We start from the raw sequence: 18603 nt of genomic DNA on the forward strand, positions 1-18603 counted from the left end.
TGCCAGTTCCGATTTCCATGAGGGTATATCCTTCATTTTCTAAGGTTCTTATGGTTTGAGTTTTTACATTTAGGTCTCTGATCCATTTAGAGTTAGTTTTTGGGTATGGGGACAGATAGGGGTCTTGTTTCAATCTTCTGCAAGTGGTCAGCCAGTTTCCCCAGCACCATTTACTGAATAGGTTCTCCTCTCCCCAGTGGTAGGTGGTGGAGGCTTTGTCGAAGATGAGGTGGTTGAGGAATTGAGGTTTTGCTTCCGGAATCTCAATTCTATTCCATTGGTCTATATGCCTGTTCCTGTACCAATACCAAGCTGTTTTGATGATTGTAGCTTTACAGTAAAGTTTGAAGTCTGGTAATGTGATACCACAGGCTTTGTTTTTTTTTTGCTGAGGATTGTTCTGGCTATTCTTGGTCATTTGTGTTTCCATGTGAATTCCTGTGTTGTTTTTTTCTAGGTCTGAGAAGAATGTTCTTAGACTGGGATTTGTTTAGATGCTACACTGCCTCCCATTCCTAATCTTATTTTTAAATGTGAAATTAACTTTGCATGAGTTTGGTATAAGAGATATATGTGGCAGAGTGGGTAGAGGGAGGGATCAGGGGTAGATGGGTGGGGAACAAGACACTGGGAGAGAAAAGAACGACTTAACCTAAATGAGAGTGTGTGTGTGTGTGTGTGTGTGTGTGTGTGTGTAATATATATATGGACAATAGCAAGAAAAATTATGCCTATATAATTTTATGTAAAACTGCATAAACACATGAACAGTGAACCAAAGGAAATACAACTTAAAGATCATGAATGAGAATCCTGGAGTCATATCATATGACTTGTTATATGACTGGTTTTGTGATCTTGGGTAAGTGTTGAACCTCCCCCCATTTGGTTTTCACATCTGTAGAGTGGGGATAACAAAAATACCTATATTTCTGGAGTCATGAGAATTGTGTGAGTTTTTATATAAAAAGCACCTAGAATAGGCCTGCCTCAAAGTAAATGAACTAGCAAGCCTCCAGGACAATGAAAAGGCTGATGAGGAGGCTTCTTGCTGCCTTCAGAATAGATTTTTACAGCTTTGGTTTTCTTACAATCTTTTCTATCTTATCCATCTTTTTTCATATCGTTTTGTTGATTTTCATCTTAGTCTGTTCCCTTTATGCCTTTCTGTTTCGTGAACCTCAGTTTGTGTTTTTGAGGTATATTATGGAAGATGCCAAAAGGTTTCCTGGCATTTCATGCTGGATTCTGCTATAAATAATTTTCAAAAGTAAGGCTAGGCACAATGACTCAAGCCTGAAATCCCAGCACTTTGGGAGGCCAAGGTGAGGGAATTATCTGAGCCCACGGGTTCGAAAACAGCCTGGGCAACTTGGCAAGACCTCATCTCTACAGTAAGTCACAAAATTAACCAGGCGTGATAGCACAAGCCTGGTATTCTGGCTACTTGGAAGGCTGAGGCAGAAGGATCACCTGAGCCCAGTGGGTCGACACTGGAGCAGTGGTGAGTGTGCCACTGCACTCCAGCATGGGTGACAGACTGAGACTCCAACTCAAAAAAAAAAAAAAAAAAAGGATAGTGGGGTTTTTCCCACCTGAGTTATCTTCATGCTCATTTCCCCCTAACTGTGAAGTCTTTTTCATAGACCATATGTAACTTTTTAATTTTCTTCTCACCTATTTTCAAAGAAGGCAATAATTTGCAAAAAGTTTCTTAGATGATGACCAAAATTAGTAGTTAATTAAAAGAAGTGTCTATAGTGGGAAATCACCAAAATTTAAATGTTAATTTTAAATCATTCTGTATTAACTTAAGTCACATAAATATATTTCATGAGCTAATCTTTAATTCAGACCCCAGGGTCTTTTCTGAGTTCACTGATTTGGGTACTCATATATGTCTTACATCAATTGTGCCCCTATCTAAGATTTCTTGTCTCTTTTCTTTAAGGTGAAATGGAAACTTAAAACACTCATGAAGCAAACTGAGAGCAAAAACTCTCTAACTTTTTATAATTACAAGGGGGACCTCCCCAAAAGAAATTTATTTATAAAAAATTGTGCATTTATTCTTTTTTATTTTTTTTGAGTTGGAGTCTCACTCTGTCACCCAGACTGGAGTGCAGTGGCATGCTCCTGGTCACTGCAGCCTCAACCTGCTGGGCTCCAGCAATCCTTCTACCTCAGCCTTCCAAGTGGCTGGAACTATAGGCATGTGCTACCATGCTCGGCTAATTTTTGATTTTATTGTAGAGATGAGGTCTTGCCAAGTTGCCCAGGAGGGTCTTGAACCCTCAGACTCAGGCAAGCCACTCACCTCAGCCTCCCAAAGCGCTGGGATTACAGGCTGAGCCACCTAATTTATTCTTACTTGTTTGAATTTCAGTCACCTTCAAAGTACCCTCCATTGAATGCAATACACCTATTGAGATGCTTTTTCTCCTGCTCAAAACAATTTTTGAGCTCGTCAATTTGTATTCCTTTTTAGTGCTTCTGCTGGTTTTTGTTTCACCTCTATAAATATATAGGCATAGTATTTCTATTTGAGAGCTTTTTTCATCTGGGGGAAAAAAAATTGCTCGGGCAAGATCGGGTGAATAGGGAGGGTGGAGCACTTGGGTCATGCTGTTTATGGTCTAAAACTGCTGAACACTTAGTGAGGTATGGGCAGGTGCACTTGTGAAATCACCTATCTTGAAATGGGCAAATGCATTGAAAAAATTTTTTAAAAAGTCACTGAAGCAGAACACAGCCTCTCACAACAATGTTTGCTAGCTGGTACAGTGATGGTTCCTAGAATACTTATCTAGGAGAGGAAGCCTGTACTAAAAGGTCCCAACCCTCCAAAAAATAATTATGTTGTTTTTGGGGTCCCCCTGGTATTTTCTACTCTTTCACAGTGGTCACATGTATTTTGACAGTAGTTTTTTTTTTAGTGACTGTCCAAACCGTTGAACTTAGTTTCTATAGAAATAAAAATCCCATTTTTGTGTTCATATTTTATTTGTTTATATTATATTTATCATATTGAATAAAAAAATAAATAATGACCCAAAGAAAATATGACTTAAAGATCATGAATGAAAATTCTGGAGTTATGCTGTTATATAATTATAACAAATGCAACTTATCAAAACAGGGTTTGGAATAAACCATACTGAATCATGTAAGCATCAATTTACCTAGTAACAAAAGTAAGGAAAGAATTCCAAAAGGACAGATTTTTCTAAGAGTCAGAAATGTTCTGTTGTGTGGACATTGGACAGAATGGTTTACAGAAGGGATGGAATGTAAATCCACAGAGTTCATTAAGTAGAAGTCAATGAAAGGAGCTTCAAACACTGCCGTAGTTCTCAGACTCTAGGGTACATCAAAATTATCCGGATAGCTTAGTTTCTGTTACAGTGGGATTGGGGTGTAGCTGAATAATTTGCTTGCATTTATTATAAGCTCCCAGATGATGCCAATACTGCTGATCCAAGGAACATACTTTGTAAACCACTGATCCATAGCCAACTTTGATGGTGTAGGTGGGGACAAGTCCCTTCAAACACCGTCAACATGCATAGAGTAGAAAACCAAATATTATTTCTACATCCACCATGCTATAGATATTCCTCCTATAATTATACTAGGTTTTCTATTACTTTTAGTTCTTGGTATTGTATTAAAATTTCTAATCTTCCTGTGTGTGTGTGTGTGTGTGTGTGTGTGTGTGTGTGTGTATACCTAGGAACTTTATTTGAAAGCTGGGGAAGCATGGGATGTGGGCTTTCAAAGTCTTCATGTTCATCATCTTTTTGCTCTCTTGAAAAAGATAAAACTACTAGTTAGCTTATTCAACCTTGCTGGGCATGCTGTTTTCAAATCACAAACAAGTCCCTCAGTTTCTTCACAGAAAAACAAACAAACAAACTTATTTCTGTCTCCCAGAAAACTTGAGTTTGGCAATGGCTTACCAGCTGCAGGGTGGAAAGGCAACAATGTGGGTGTGTTGTCAGCAAGCTGAAGACTTTGTCTGAGAAAGAAACAGATTATCTGATTGCTCTATAATCTCCTTTTCAGAACTGGCTGACAGAGCTGGAGATCTTTGCTATAATCTTCTCAGCTGCCATCCATGACTATGAACATACCGGAACCACCAACAATTTCCACATTCAGACTCGGTGAGGATGTTGAAATGTTTAGTGAAGAGTCAAGAGGGGACAGGGAGTAAGTTTTAGAAGTCCAAAAGGTGTTAGTCATCTAAGTCAAAGTGGTGTTAGGCACCTTTCTTTTGTATGGTTTTCCTATTTTGAGTTTCTGAAAAAAATGATCCTATAAACAAGACATCATCCTGGTCAGCTTCCATCAAGACTTAGAGTTTAAGGAACCATCTGCTCCTAATTCTCATATTTTACTCAGATCTAATATGGATATGCTTTTCTGCTCTATTCTGATGCTTTTTATTTATTTATGTATGTTCTATGCATCCTCTACCTACATCTAATAGGAGGTGGGGCAGTTTCTATAAAGGCCAGATGATACCACGTGTAAATGAAATCAATAAGGATCATAATGAGTGGAGTGTTTCTGTTGATGTTGATAATAATTGACCTGTCTCACTTTTTGACCTCTGAGATTCTGATGCTGATGAGATGCTCTTCTCATCCTCTCTGATTTCACCTCTGCTCTGTTCAGTGTTCGCATCACTCCATGGCACAGGGGCTTAGGGAGTTAGGTTGTCTCCTGTAGGCCACTTTCACCACGAGCAACCTGTGCATCTCTCCTCGTGAGCTGCATAGGTGGCATGAACCTCTTTTGGAGATATTAAATATGGGCCCAAGTGTCTCCCTCTGAGTTGCTTCACTTGTAACAGATATCACTAATTGCTTTTGGTATTTTTTCTCACTAAGCTGTGGGTTTATCCTTAGTACTCCTCTCAGCACAGAATTCCAGGCAGTGCCAGTCAGTTGTCATTTCCACTTAGAGTGCTACCTTATTTGCCTTCTTCTGGCCTCAGAACTTGCCGTTTCATAAGACAATGATGTGGACCTGGAGAGAATCCGACAGTGGAATTAATTGGGCCTTGACATAGGAATTAAAAGAAACTAAGATTTGAGGAAAAGTGTTAAGGCAAAGAGAAGAAATATAGCAGAAAGAGATGGAAGTTTAACACTAAATAAATACTTGCGGATTTCACTTGAAAAAGCAGGTGCATACTCCACTTATGTTTGTGTTCATTAAATCAATCTACATGCATTTAATGAACTCAACACTTAATTATGGGATACACAAAAGAGAAGACAATATTGTCTGATCTCTGTTCAGAAGGGGAATTTCAATGGCATGGAAGCAAACAAAAGGACCTAAGAGGCTAGCTTTAATTTCTTCCCACTGCCTACTCACTTAGAGTAATCTCAGCTGCTGAAAAGCAGCCTTTTGTGGTTTTGTCCCAAGATTTTTAAAACAGAGAATTCCATAGAGTAGCTCTGTTTAATGTGTGTCTGTGGGTGGAGCCTTGGCTCTGAGGGCAGAGACCATGGTGAATAGCACCTGCTGAAGGAAGAGAGTAGTTTGAACAACTGTATGTGGATCTTGCCTGGAAACCAGTATCAGAACCAGTCACAACTCAAAGAAAAGTGACTTAATTACAGGAGTTGGAAAATCATTTAATGTCACAGTATATACATCAGTTGGTACCTAACTTTCACAACAGATGTAACAGCAGATCTTTCACCTCAGGATTTGCATGTTTTGTGTTATCTCCATAGGAGTGGGAAAATTTCAGTGTGTTTAGTTAATCTTGGTTTGGAGTGAAATTTAAACATTGGCCCTCTTCAACAGAATCTTATCCAAAGCATCTCAGCTCATGCAATCCCTGTTCAGAAAACTAAATCTATGACCAGATTTTTTTTCCTTTGATGGATAAAATATTAAGCCTAACACTTCCAAGGTATTCTAGATGCATCCCAAAGTTTGGCCAATGACAGGTAGACATTGTCTTAGGGAGCACTGGTCCAATCTTCAGAAGACCCCACCTTCATCCCAGTCCTGCCACTTGGCCACCATGGAGCTCTAAAAAATTACTTTAAATCTCAGAAACTCAGTTTCCTTGAGGAGAAACAGATAGGCTCTAATAACCTAAGCTTTCATTTAGTTAAATATATTAAAATAGTATACAGTCCTGTGTTTGGTAACATTTAGTTATAGAACAATCTTTGAGAAAGGGACTAACAACTGACATGAAATCTTTGTATTCTTTTCTCTCAATTTTTCACATGTGGCTTTTGCAGGAAAAAAATGTTAAGATCAAGCTACTACTAGAGGCAGTTTGCAGATAGTACCCACCAAATAGTATGTGTTCCAAGAATTACAACTAAACTAAATAAGCCAATGCATTCATTGAATAAAATAAAAATAAAAATTAATGTCATTCCAGAAAATATAAGGAAGTTTGACATGATCCACATCTTAAAAAAAAAAATCACCTCTCAGGTAATTGAGACCTGGTTATAAGACAGTTTTCAGAGAGTTCTGTGACTGAGAGAGTTCATATGTATTGATAGTAAATTATACTATATATGTCTATTGACGATTTGTAGTGTTAGCTGAGGTTTTGGTTCATATGAATGGCATGGGGGCAAAATAATTTCTAAACATGGGAAAAAGTGATACCGCATTCTCTCCTGCAAGAGTTACCTGAAGAAATTCCAAATGTTTAACATCCTCAATTTTGCTTGGCTTTCTGTTCAGATCTGATTCAGCTATTCTGTACAACGATAGATCTGTCCTGGAAAATCACCATTTAAGTGCAGCCTATCGCCTTCTACAAGAGGATGAGGAGATGAATATTTTGATCAACCTCTCAAAGGATGACTGGAGGTAAGGATGAGACAAGAGAGAAATTTCAAAGCCAGGGAAGGAACTGTGATGATAGATGAAGTATGCTGCTTTTGAGGAAGTAATACTTGTTTAAAATTTTTATTAGAGTTGTTCTCTCTTTCTCACTCACTCTCTGTGTGTGTCATTTTTCTCTCCATGTGTATTTCTCAACAAAAATACCCAAATACTGATAAATAAAAGTAATAGAGTGTTATTATTATATTCCAACTACTTTATTATGCCATCTTTTTATTGCTCATCTAGTAATAAATTGGGAAATTGAACCATTTGAGTTAAATGATTCAGATTGTATTAAAAATCTTCAAGGAAGAAAGTTTGAAAAGCCTAACTAAGGACACGTTAGATATATTTGCTGGTTTTAAAAACATTTTTATTTTAAACCTTAAGTAACTTATATTGCTTTTATCTGAACTTCTTAAATCTGAATTTTATCATTTAAATCTGAATTTTATTATTTATTATTGTTTTTCACCTTATATTTGATTTGAACTTCTTAACAATCTTTTGAAGTTTTCTAAGAAAATTATTTTGACACTTAAAAAAAATCATGGGTACTTAATTCTGTTGCCTAAATGACATTGTGTATCTTTGGATTTAGACATACACTTGGGTTTGACTATGGACCCAGTCATTTACTGCGTACCAGCTGCATAACATTAAGAAAGTTACTCAACCTTTTTTATGCCTTTAAAACATTTAATTTCCAGAAATTAATAACATTTCCTCTAAAATGAGGTTAAAATTATGATAAAGGACAGTCCATTTAAAATGCTCAGCCTACTTTATGTCATATACAGCAAGTTTATAAATCATTGTAGCTATAAATACAGGTCAAGATGTTTCAAAACTTATAGACAAAAATCACCTAAATCCTTACAAAGTTCGGAATCCACTGTGACTCAATTGGTTCTTATATCTTAATTAAATAATCAGCTGTTTATTGAGTAAGTATCTACATGCTGACCATTTTGCAAGGATTCCGAGAAATAAACTGTGCTGAACAATAAATCTGAGAAACTGATTTTCACTAAATATGACTGTGTTTTTATGTAACTTTAGTTTATTAAAACATAGAAGAATATTTGGCTTAAATTCTATTGGCATATGTTAGACTTAGCACCTGAAAAATGCAGAACACTTCAGTTAATCATTGCATATCTTCAGGAAGAAAAGGAACCTTCTATCCAATTTAAATGTTTGTAACAGTATAATGAAAGGTTTGAATGCAACAGAGAACAACTTCACACATATTCAGATACATCATGGCTTTGAAGGATTTATGTGAGAGCTTATTAGATAGCGTATATCCCTGGCCTCGTTGACAGTCTAATAAAATTTTCCAAAGCGTGCATAATTGCCTCTTAACATATTTTCAAAGCATAGATATACTATTTGTGTTGTCTGTATTCTTCTTACAGATTTTCTACTTTTGTTTAACTATATTTCTGTCTAAAATGTATATTATTTGTGTTTTTACTCTACTGTGATCATAAACCTCATTTACTCTTTTTGACTACAACTAGAGTAGTGAGGCTGGCATAAGCAGAATCTAAACCCTTAATCACCTCGAATAGACTGAAACATATTAACTTACACTGGAATACATTGGTACACACCAGTGCAACGATACTTGTTCATCTTTAGCTCTGCATTCTTTCTGGTGGATAATAGTGAATAATTTTAATATTACCTTGGATCAAAAATTGAGTGATTCAGTAAAACATAGGTGAACTTAGTATTTAAAAAATGGCCAAAATAGTCACTTGAAAATACAGTTTTGTGAAATTGGTTTATGTGTCAACCTTAAATATTTGTGTTTTTTATTCAGTACTAACTTTATTAACTTGGAGAGAGTAAAATGTAAGTGTTATCTCAAAGAAAGAATGAAATCATGGAATATCTTAAGATCCTGATTCACTGGAAGCTTCTTTATAATTATAGCCTATAGCATTACATTTTGTTTCTACTCCCTGGTTTTTGGGATTATGTAGGTTAAAAAAAAGATTATAGTTGATGACTTTTAGACTTAAAGGACATAGATTTAATGTTCAACTTATTTTCATTTAAGGATATTTTTTAAAATATTGTTTTGTTATTTTATTTTGTTTTATTAATTTTTAGATATGTTGCTACAAGGCTTTAGTATTCACTCATAAATAAAATATTAACCAATTATTTAGAATGCTCAGTTAAGCCCATTAATCTTAAGATTACCTATGTTTCTTATCTTTCTAAAAAAGTGATTTTAGTAGCTGGCAGGTTATTTTAGGACATAGAAAAACATTAGACGTTTTGGGACACTTGTAAATGACTATATTACCAGATATTTATTTTATTTCAAAGTGGAATAACATGGAGCTCTACTTTTGGCAAGACAAATAAGCTGCTAATAAACCAGTCCTCTTGCACATAACATAACATAAACTGTGGAGAAACTTTTTTTTTTTTAACAAAAGAATGACTTGAAGGTTCTAGAGGGTAAAAATGGTTAGGTTTAGAAGGGGTGTCAAAATTTGGAGAATGTGACAAGATTGACAGAATACATTAGTTTGATGTTTTTGTGACTTTATTCTGCAGGATGTTTCCATCAAGGTAACAAACTGATGGGATGACTATGTATATATTGCTTCCACGTCTTTCTGGTTAGATATATCAGTATGGGGACTTGTAGAGTGAGGTGGAACCCAAGAAAAGAGACAGCCAAAAAGGAGAAACTAAAATTCTGTGTGTAACCTCTGCCCCAAGTATCTAGCTGACTCTTGAAATATATATACTTGAAGCAGAAATGAGATTTGAAATATTGCTTACTGAACCTATGCAGAGCTTGTATTTTGAATATAAAAAGTGAATTACCTGCTAGAACAAAGCATCAGTAATCTTTAGAGCAATATAACAGAATCCAGGGTCTCTACAACTTATATCCATAATGTTCAGGATACAATCTAAATGACTTAAAAAGAACAGAAAATGTGACTTATTTACAATTATTGTATCTATACTCAGTGAAGTGAAGGAAAATGTGCTTGTGATGAATAAAATATAAAAATTTTACCAGTTAAATGAAAATATAAATGAAAAGCAGAAATTTTAGACTGAAAATAAAATACATAAATTTAATATTCACTACATAGACTTAGTAGTAGAATGGAAAAGATGAGGAAGAAATCAGTAAATTTGAAAAGTTACTTTTCAAATTTCAAAGTTGGAAATCATCCAATTTGAAGAAGTAAGAAAAAATATATGTTTTAAAATGAGCAGAGTCTTAAGGACCTGTGGGACAACTTTATATGATCAAATGTAAGAGTAGTTGGAGTCTCAGTAGGAGAGAAAAGAGAGAAAATGGGGACAATTTTTAAAGAAATAATGTTGGAAAACTCCCCAGATATGGTCAACCTTATAAATGTACAGATTCAAAAAACTCAGCAAACCTAAAACAGGATAAATCTGAAGAAAGGCACACAACTGGGCATATATTATCATCAAACTGCTGGAGTCAAAGATAAAATTAGAAAAAAATGACTCATTACATTTAGGAGAATAATTTGGACAACTGTGGACTTTTCATATGAAACTATTGAGTCCAGAAAAAAATGGAACGACTTCTTTTAAAAAAAAAAAAGTCAACAAGAATTCTGTGAACATATTTTTGAAAAATGAAGGCAGTAGTTGGAAACTGTCGGGGGTGGGGTGGGGGTGGGGGTGGGATTGGCAGTTGAGTGAAACTGCTTGGGGAGGGAGGGGCATACCTCATCAACAAGGGTACATGCATGATGAATATTTATATACCTAACGCTGAAATGTACCCCACATCTTTATAATAAAAAAAAGAAGAAAAATGAAGGTGAAATAAAATTATTTTTAGATAATGGAAAACAACAGGAGTTTTTCACTAACAGGGCTGCATTATAAGAAATGATGAAGAATGTTCTGTAGGTAGAAGGAATGTGGTTCCAGAATGAAATCAGACTTTCAGGAAAAATAAAATAGTAAATATGTGGGTAAATACAAAAGTCTATTTTAAATATGCATTTAAATTAATTGCATATGACCATTTAAATAAAAAATTAGGATATCTTCTCATGGGGTTTATAATGTAGGAAAGTGTAATATATGTGATGACTATGACATAAGGTCAAGTTAGTGGTAGCAAATGGACCTATACTGTTGCAAAATTTTTATATTTTACATAAAGTGGTCAAATATTAACACTAAGTAAACTGTAAATTAACTATGTGTGTTGTAATCCCCAAGCAATCACTAATAGCCAAAAATAGGTGAAAATTTAATGGATAAGTTAAAATGGATTAGAAAATTAAGTGATATTTAAAAAAAAACTCCACACAGAAAAGGTATTGCAGAGGAAAAAAGGCCTGAGTTGAACAAAAAGTCTGACTTTCCCCTGAGTAAGGAGAATTCTTTCAGTCTAATTTTGAACTGAAAGAACAGCTTTTCCTGCATCTTGAGCCTGTTGGCTTTCATATTAGAACTACACTATTGGGTTTCCTGAATCTCCAACCTGCTAACTCACCCTGCAGATCTTTGAACTTGTCAGTCTCTGTAATTATGTGAGCTAATTTTTTAATAATAAATCTCTTTTTTCTGTATGTGTATATCCTATTTGTTTCTCTGGAGAACCCTGACTAATACAGTGAGATTATCCCAGCCATATAAGGTTAATTCAGCATTCAAAAATGCTGAATAAACCAATTAAAATAAATCAGCAAATTTAAAAAAAAAAAAAAAGAAAGCATATGGTCATTTCAATAGATGTATAAAAAACATTTGAGAAAATTTAACACTTATTTATGATAAAAACCCTCAGCAAGCTAGAAACAGAAGGAAACTTCTTCAATTAGATAAAGGATACCTGTGAAAAACCAATAGGTAACTTCAAGCTTAACGGTGAAATACTGAACACTTTGCTTCTAAAACTGAGAACAATACAATGATATTTGATCTTACTTTCATCAACATTGTTAAGATGTCTCTATTAGCAGATGACCTGATTAAGTAGAAAATCCTAGGAATCTGTAACACAACTACTAGATCTGATAGGAATCTTACAAGGTCACAGAATACAAGGTTAATATTATACATATTATATATATATTTTATTGGTGAAAGTATAGACATACAGATCCATGAAACAGAACTGAGAGTTTTGAAATGAACTTATCAATGGACTTATGGTGCCAAGGTAATTCAATAGGCAAAGAAAAATCTTTACAGCAGAAGGGGAAAAAATAACTTGGACTTTTACCTCGTACCATACTGAAAAATGAATTCAGAATTGGTCATATACCTAAACTTAAAAATTAACATGTTAAGTGTTCCAAAGGAAAACAGCAAAGTTCTTAGGATAGGTGAAAATTTTTCAGACTAGTCATAAAAAGCATGAAGCATTTTTTACAAATGTAAATTGAACTTGATCAAAATTAAAACCTTTGTTCTTTGGAAGACACTGTGAGGGAAAAAAAGCAAGCCAAGACATTGGAGAAATTATTAATAACATATTACAGATACCTTACATAGGATTTTTAAAATGTATTTTTACAACTCAACAATAAGAAAACAACTTAATTTTTAAATGAGAAAGTCTTGAAACAGACATTTTTTCCTAAAAACAAAACAAAACCAATATGTAAATGAGCTATAAGTAGAGGAAAAGGTATCTGACATCACTAGTCATCAAAGAAATGCAAATTAAAACCACAATGAGATACTACTACAAATCCATGGTAAGAATGGCTAAAATTCTTGCCACTTCTAATCAAAATAAGTTAACTATTTCTGACACATCTAATTTGATTTGGGTATTTTAGGTATGCTTTTAAAATAAGAATTAAATGAAGGTTAAGGATTAAGGAAATCACTTATTAGGAATATGATACGTGGGATATATGTATCATCTGGAAAATTAACTCACAGGAAAAATTTGAAGAACAGGCAAAGAAAAACTGAAAATTTCTTCATACACTAGTGGTCAAAACATGAAGTGGTAGTAGCAACTGCTTTGGAAAAATATGTTTGCCAATTTCTTACAAAGTCAAACACTTAGCTGTCTTATGAACCATCCAATCTACTTCTAGGTATTTGCCCCAGAGAAATTAAAACATGTCCACACAAAGACTTGTACATTAATATTCACAACAGCTTTATTCACAATAGCTCCAAACTAGAATATAATAACTCAAATGTATGCTCATTTGATGGAATACTCCTCATCTGTAAAATAAAATTAACTGTTGATGAACCACTGCATGGATGAGTTGCAAATTATTATGTTGAGTAAAGAAAGTCAGAAGCAAAGAATACATTTTGTATTTTATGTGTGTGTACATACATGGGAACGTATGTGTACATATCTCTAGTGTCCATTTTAATATATGTATGTATATGTACATATATGCAAACTTTTCTAGTGAGACATAAAACAGATCAAAGTTTGCCTGGGGCCTGGTTTGAGGTGATGGAAATAGTTGTTACCATGATTGCAGTGGTATTTTCAAAAGTTTATTCAACTATTAAAACTCACTGAATTGTACAATTTATATGAAAGCAGCTTATTCTATGTAAATTACACCTCAATAAACTTGTTGGACAGTAAAAATATCAGTGGTTGGCATGGATTCAAGGGAAAGGAGGTAGGGATGAATAGGTGGAATCCAGGGGATTTTAAGATGCCAAAACTCTTCTGTATGATACTGCCATGGTGGCTACCTGACATTATGATTTGTCAAAACTCAGAACTGCAACATGATTAGTGAATTCGAATGTAAATTATGGACTGTACTTAACATAATGCATCAAGATTGGCTCATTAGTTGTAACAAATGCACCACACTAATGTGGGATGTTAAAGTATGCAGGAAGGGCATTTGGGAACTCACTATACTATCTGCTCAGTTTTTCTGTAAACCTAAAATTGCTCCAAGAATAAAGCCTATTTTTAAAAAGATGAAGTACCTATCTTCAGAGTTAAATATAGATTACCAGTCTACTTCCTAGGATTATTTCCTTAAAACTTCCTCAGATTTCTTCCCAAAACTCTGATTTCAGTTGAGAAGGGGGTGCTTTAATACATTTTTTAGTTTCATTGAAATTTTTCCTGTGAGTTAATTTTCCAGATGATATGTATATTTCATGTATCATATTCCTAATAAGTGATTTCCTTAATCCTTAACCTTCATTTAATTCTTATTTTAAAAGCGTACCTAAAATACCCAAATCAAATTAGATGTGTCAGAAATAGTTAACTGATTTTGATTAGTAGTGGCAAAAAAAGAAGTTAACGTTTACTTTCCATTTTCACATCTATCCTTTTTTCTCCATGGGTTTTCCTGAAAGGGAGTTTCGAACCTTGGTAATAGAGATGGTGATGGCCACGGATATGTCTTGTCACTTTCAACAAATCAAAGCGATGAAGACTGCTCTGCAACAGCCAGAAGCGTAAGTGTGCCTGTGACATCTTGTGTTTGTACAGGCATCTGGACGGGTTCTTGTCCGTGTGGTGATACCTTTAAAGCGCATCTCCTTCAACACAATTTTATCGAGTGGTCTCTTGCAGTGATGGTTTGGAGGAGAGAGCTTTAAAATTGTACATATCACGACTAGGTATGTTCTCATGAGGGCTGAAATAAATAACAGGGCCAGTAATAGAATTAGAATTAGAATTTAAAGCCTCTCCCCGTGGGAAGCTAAATTATCAAAGATCCACTTAATGCAGAGACAAAACATCAAAGTCAGTGACTCTTAGATTCTTGTTGTCTTTTTGAATGACACAGTCATTTTATAAATGGTGTGAGTCAGAAGAGTCCAGTTCAATAAACACAGAGACAAGCTGATAAAAATTCCAGTTGTAGGATGAAATGATGCCTTTTCTTCAATTTAGCTGAAGTGGGGTTTGAGATGGGCAAATGGAAGGGTTCTTAAAAAATTAATGATTAAGAAAGAAAAAGAACTCTTTCTGAGATTCTGAAAAGTGTGCTCATCATGTGTTTGGGTGCTTTTGGTTTACAGAATTGAAAAGCCGAAAGCCTTATCCCTTATGCTGCATACAGCAGATATTAGCCATCCAGCAAAAGCGTGGGACCTGCATCATCGCTGGACAATGTCACTCCTGGAGGAGTTCTTCAGACAGGTACCTTGTTGCTGTGCTGTTTATCAGGGCTGTCATCACTGAATATTCTATGAATTTTATATTTCAGCAATGCAAGAATAAGAATTATTGAGATTACAGTAGTTTTCTTTGGGGAGGGAGGGAGAATTCTATAACTTTTTTTTCCTTCCTGGTAATATAATGTTTGAATATTAACTAAATCCTGTTTTTCAGAACATTATGGTATTTCTAATTTATGCATTTCTTTTTGGGGGGAGAAAGGGTAGTTTCCTTGTGATAGTCTTTTGTCAAAATGTCATTTGAGGAGCATTTTACTTATTTTTTTCCTAATAGGTTGACAAAATATTGGTTACTTTGGCATCACTCTGTGGGATTAGGATGTTAATCTTGAATTCATGTCTCTGTTATAATTGATTGGGTTATTTCTTCTGAGTGGACAATCCCATAATGTAAAATTCCAAAACCAAATGTGGCAGTTTAAGGTCAGGAAATCACCAGAAACTACTGTTCTAATTATATCTAAAAGTAACTACATCCTAAGATGGAATTGTATTGTCTATAAGCGTAGACAGGGTCTTTAATGAATATATATTACTTTAAAACAAATAAACAAAAAAGTCCATAGAACTGGAGAAATAGAAAGGGAAATGAATGTACAGCATCAAGACTGATGTCTTCGCAAATTCCATCATGTGCACTAACCTCATCTCTAGAAGAGCTGTCACTCAAACATCTGATTCCAGATATGTGGGCCTCAGGCTGATATGTAGATCTGGGGATTTAGATTACAGTTAATTCAAGTTGACACAGTTAACTCAGTTAATAATTGTTAATTTAAGAGGGAGTTTCACAGCATGGATTCAGAGACCTCTAAGATTTCATAAAACATTGCTTATTAACACTAGTCTCAACTTCATACCCCAAAATGACAAGAGATAGGGTTTTCTGCTGGTTACTTTGATTTTGGGATGAGAACTACTGTTGTGATTATTCTTATGATTCTAGTTTGAAAGGAGACATTGTAGAAGGCATCTTTGTGTGTGCATATTTTTCCTTCTGAAGCTAGACATACTATCTGGTAATGAAATAGGACTAGAGTTAACAGCATATTAAAAAGCAAACCGACCAGGTGCAGTGACTCAAGCCTCTAATCCCAGCACTTTGGGAGGCTGAGGTGAGTATTGCCTGAGCCCACGGGTTTGAGAACAGCCTGGGCAACTTGGCAAGACCTCATCTCTACAATAAAAAAATCAGAAGATTACCTGGGTATGGTAACATGCACCTGTAGTTCTGGCTACTCAGAAGACTGAGGCAGAAAGATTACCTGAGCCCAGCAAGTCGATGCTGGCGTGATTGTGAGCATGACACTGCCCTCCAGCCTGGGCAACAGAGTGAGACACCAACTCAAGCAAACAAACAAACAAACCAGAGGACCTTGTATTAGAGCTTTTATTCCAGCTAGTTTGTGGCCTGGGCCTCGTCAGATCACCTCTCTAATTCTTTATGGCCTTATCCATGATTTTTTGTGTGTGTATATGTGGAGAGGAGGGATTTAGAGTAAGTTTGGATCAGATATATTTTTAAGACCCATTCAGCATTTAAATGCGTGCATTTTCTTCGCCCTGTCTTCAGGTACTTGTCAACACATGCACATACTCATGAATTCCCTCTCCCTAGCTGTTATATGTATACGCCAGCAGGTACCCCATTCAGTGGATGGTTATTTTTCTTTGCAAGGTCATTGCTTGGCCTCCAGAGTAGTTGTGGAAGGGAGCCCCTCGGTGTGGAGGAGCTAGAGCTTCACAGATGATTCTGCAAATGCATCCTTCATAGACACTCTACTTGTCATACGCTTTCTTTGATAATACTTTTGCAATAATATTCCCTACAGCTAGGAGTATTCAGTCTGTGGCCAAAGGATAGATCATAGCTAACTTATATTAAGTTTGAAGTATTGAATTGATTCCTTTTTAAAATTATGAGACAGTGAATATGAATTACTTAAATATGTGAATTTTTTTCCTCATAAAGGAAAACTTATTTGCATACACATATGCACAAATTGGATGAAAACATGCCAAAGGCAATGTGAAAATAACCATGTTGAATTTCTTGCCTATTGGGAACAGAGTGTTAGTTCCAGTCACCGGACTGGAACTATTTTTTAGTAATTTTAACCTGGTAAATTATTTTTATTGACTTAACATTTTAACCCAGCTACCATAAGCCATAGTAAGTATAACATAGTAAATGTTACCTCAGTGCTTAACTGTAGATTTTAAATTGAACAGTTTAAACCAGAAATCTCAGTGGGACCATAGTCTTTTAAAAAATTACACTTGGAAAATAGGGTTTTATTTCAAAATAGGGGCATAGCCTTAGTGCAGACGGACCAGATCTTCCAGGGTTTGCTAAAAGAGTAAGTTACATCTTCAGTTTTATAACCATCTTTTACAAAATCCAAACCATTGCCTTAGGGTGCTTTTCGATGAAATATTGGCTTTAAAGTATAAGCTTGTCTCCTTGGCAAATACATCTGGCTGTAAAAGCCTTGAAGTTCATTTCTTTTGTATGGCTGTATATTTTAATATTTTGTAAACATCTCTTAGAATTATTTTAATTTCCTCTGTGTCTGTGACTATTTCCCCACTTTTATTTATTTCATATAATGGTGTTTTTCTTTAATCTTTTCTCCATGAAATTTCTAATTGATTGTTTCTTTTTTGCTTTGTATGCCTTAACTGGTGTTTTTATTTATATTAATTCATCTTTTCTTATTTTGTTCTTTTTCTAACTCTGAGATGACTCCTCAATTCATTTATTTTATTCTTGTTTGTTTAACTAGAAAATAGGAGGCTTGTCTTTTTCTTATTAAGAATCTCATGGGTTCTGTTATACAGTGTTCACAATTATTCTTCACTAAATATTCTGTAATTTTGTCTTTGATTACTCTTTTATCCAGGAGTTGCTTCAGATAGAAGGGTGTGTTTCTTTGTTTATATTTTTTCAGTGGAAGGTTTCTTTGCTTAATAGCTTTGTAATTAATTTGTGTTTATTGCAATATGATGAAATGGCATTTTCCTTATTTGGAGTTTATTTTGAAATGTGTATATCATATACTATTCAATCAACTTTTGTGAATATGTATGGCTCATGAAAAGTAGATTTATTTCCTACTTACAGGGTATAGAGTTATAAGAACACTTACACATCCACTATCTTACTTATATCATTTAGGTATTTTATATATCATTTCAAAGAAAATTGAGCTGTTACGGGTTGACAAATGTTTCTATTTTTTTTTCTCTTTTAATGCAGTATAATTTTTGCTTCATATACATGGATTCTATGTTATTTGGTTTTTGGGTATTCATAGCTGTTAGACCTCCATAGTTTATTTTACTGTATATCATTATAAAGCCCCCCTCTTTGTCTTATTACATGCTTTGCCTAGCATTCAAATTTGACTCGTATTAAAAATTTGACCTTGGCTTTGCATAGCCTTTTACTTTTAACCTTTCAGAGACACTGTAGTTTGGGTCTTTTTTTTTTTTTTTTTAATTAATCAGTATTTTTATTATAGTTTTGTGGGGTACAGT

At 34.7% G+C, this 18603-nt stretch overlaps 1 protein-coding gene across 1 annotated transcript in view; it reads left to right on the top strand.

Annotated features, from left to right (window-relative positions):
• LOC103256066 (calcium/calmodulin-dependent 3',5'-cyclic nucleotide phosphodiesterase 1C) overlaps positions 1–15067 on the top strand; it is a gene marked incomplete at its 5' end in the record, with an annotated part of 37291 nt that extends 22224 nt beyond the window's left edge. Inside the window, 4 exons of the mRNA XM_008053951.1 lie at positions 4066–4166; positions 6736–6864; positions 14233–14334; positions 14905–15067. Coding sequence (XP_008052142.1) covers positions 4066–4166; positions 6736–6864; positions 14233–14334; positions 14905–15067 — 495 coding nt within the window. The remainder of the gene's footprint in view (positions 1–4065; positions 4167–6735; positions 6865–14232; positions 14335–14904) is intronic.
• Between the last annotated feature and the right edge of the window lie 3536 nt (positions 15068–18603).

Source organism: Carlito syrichta, unplaced genomic scaffold, assembly GCF_000164805.1.
Source record: "Carlito syrichta isolate Samal-C Ts95f unplaced genomic scaffold, Tarsius_syrichta-2.0.1 Scaffold76733, whole genome shotgun sequence".
Lineage (NCBI taxonomy): Eukaryota > Metazoa > Chordata > Mammalia > Primates > Tarsiidae > Carlito > Carlito syrichta.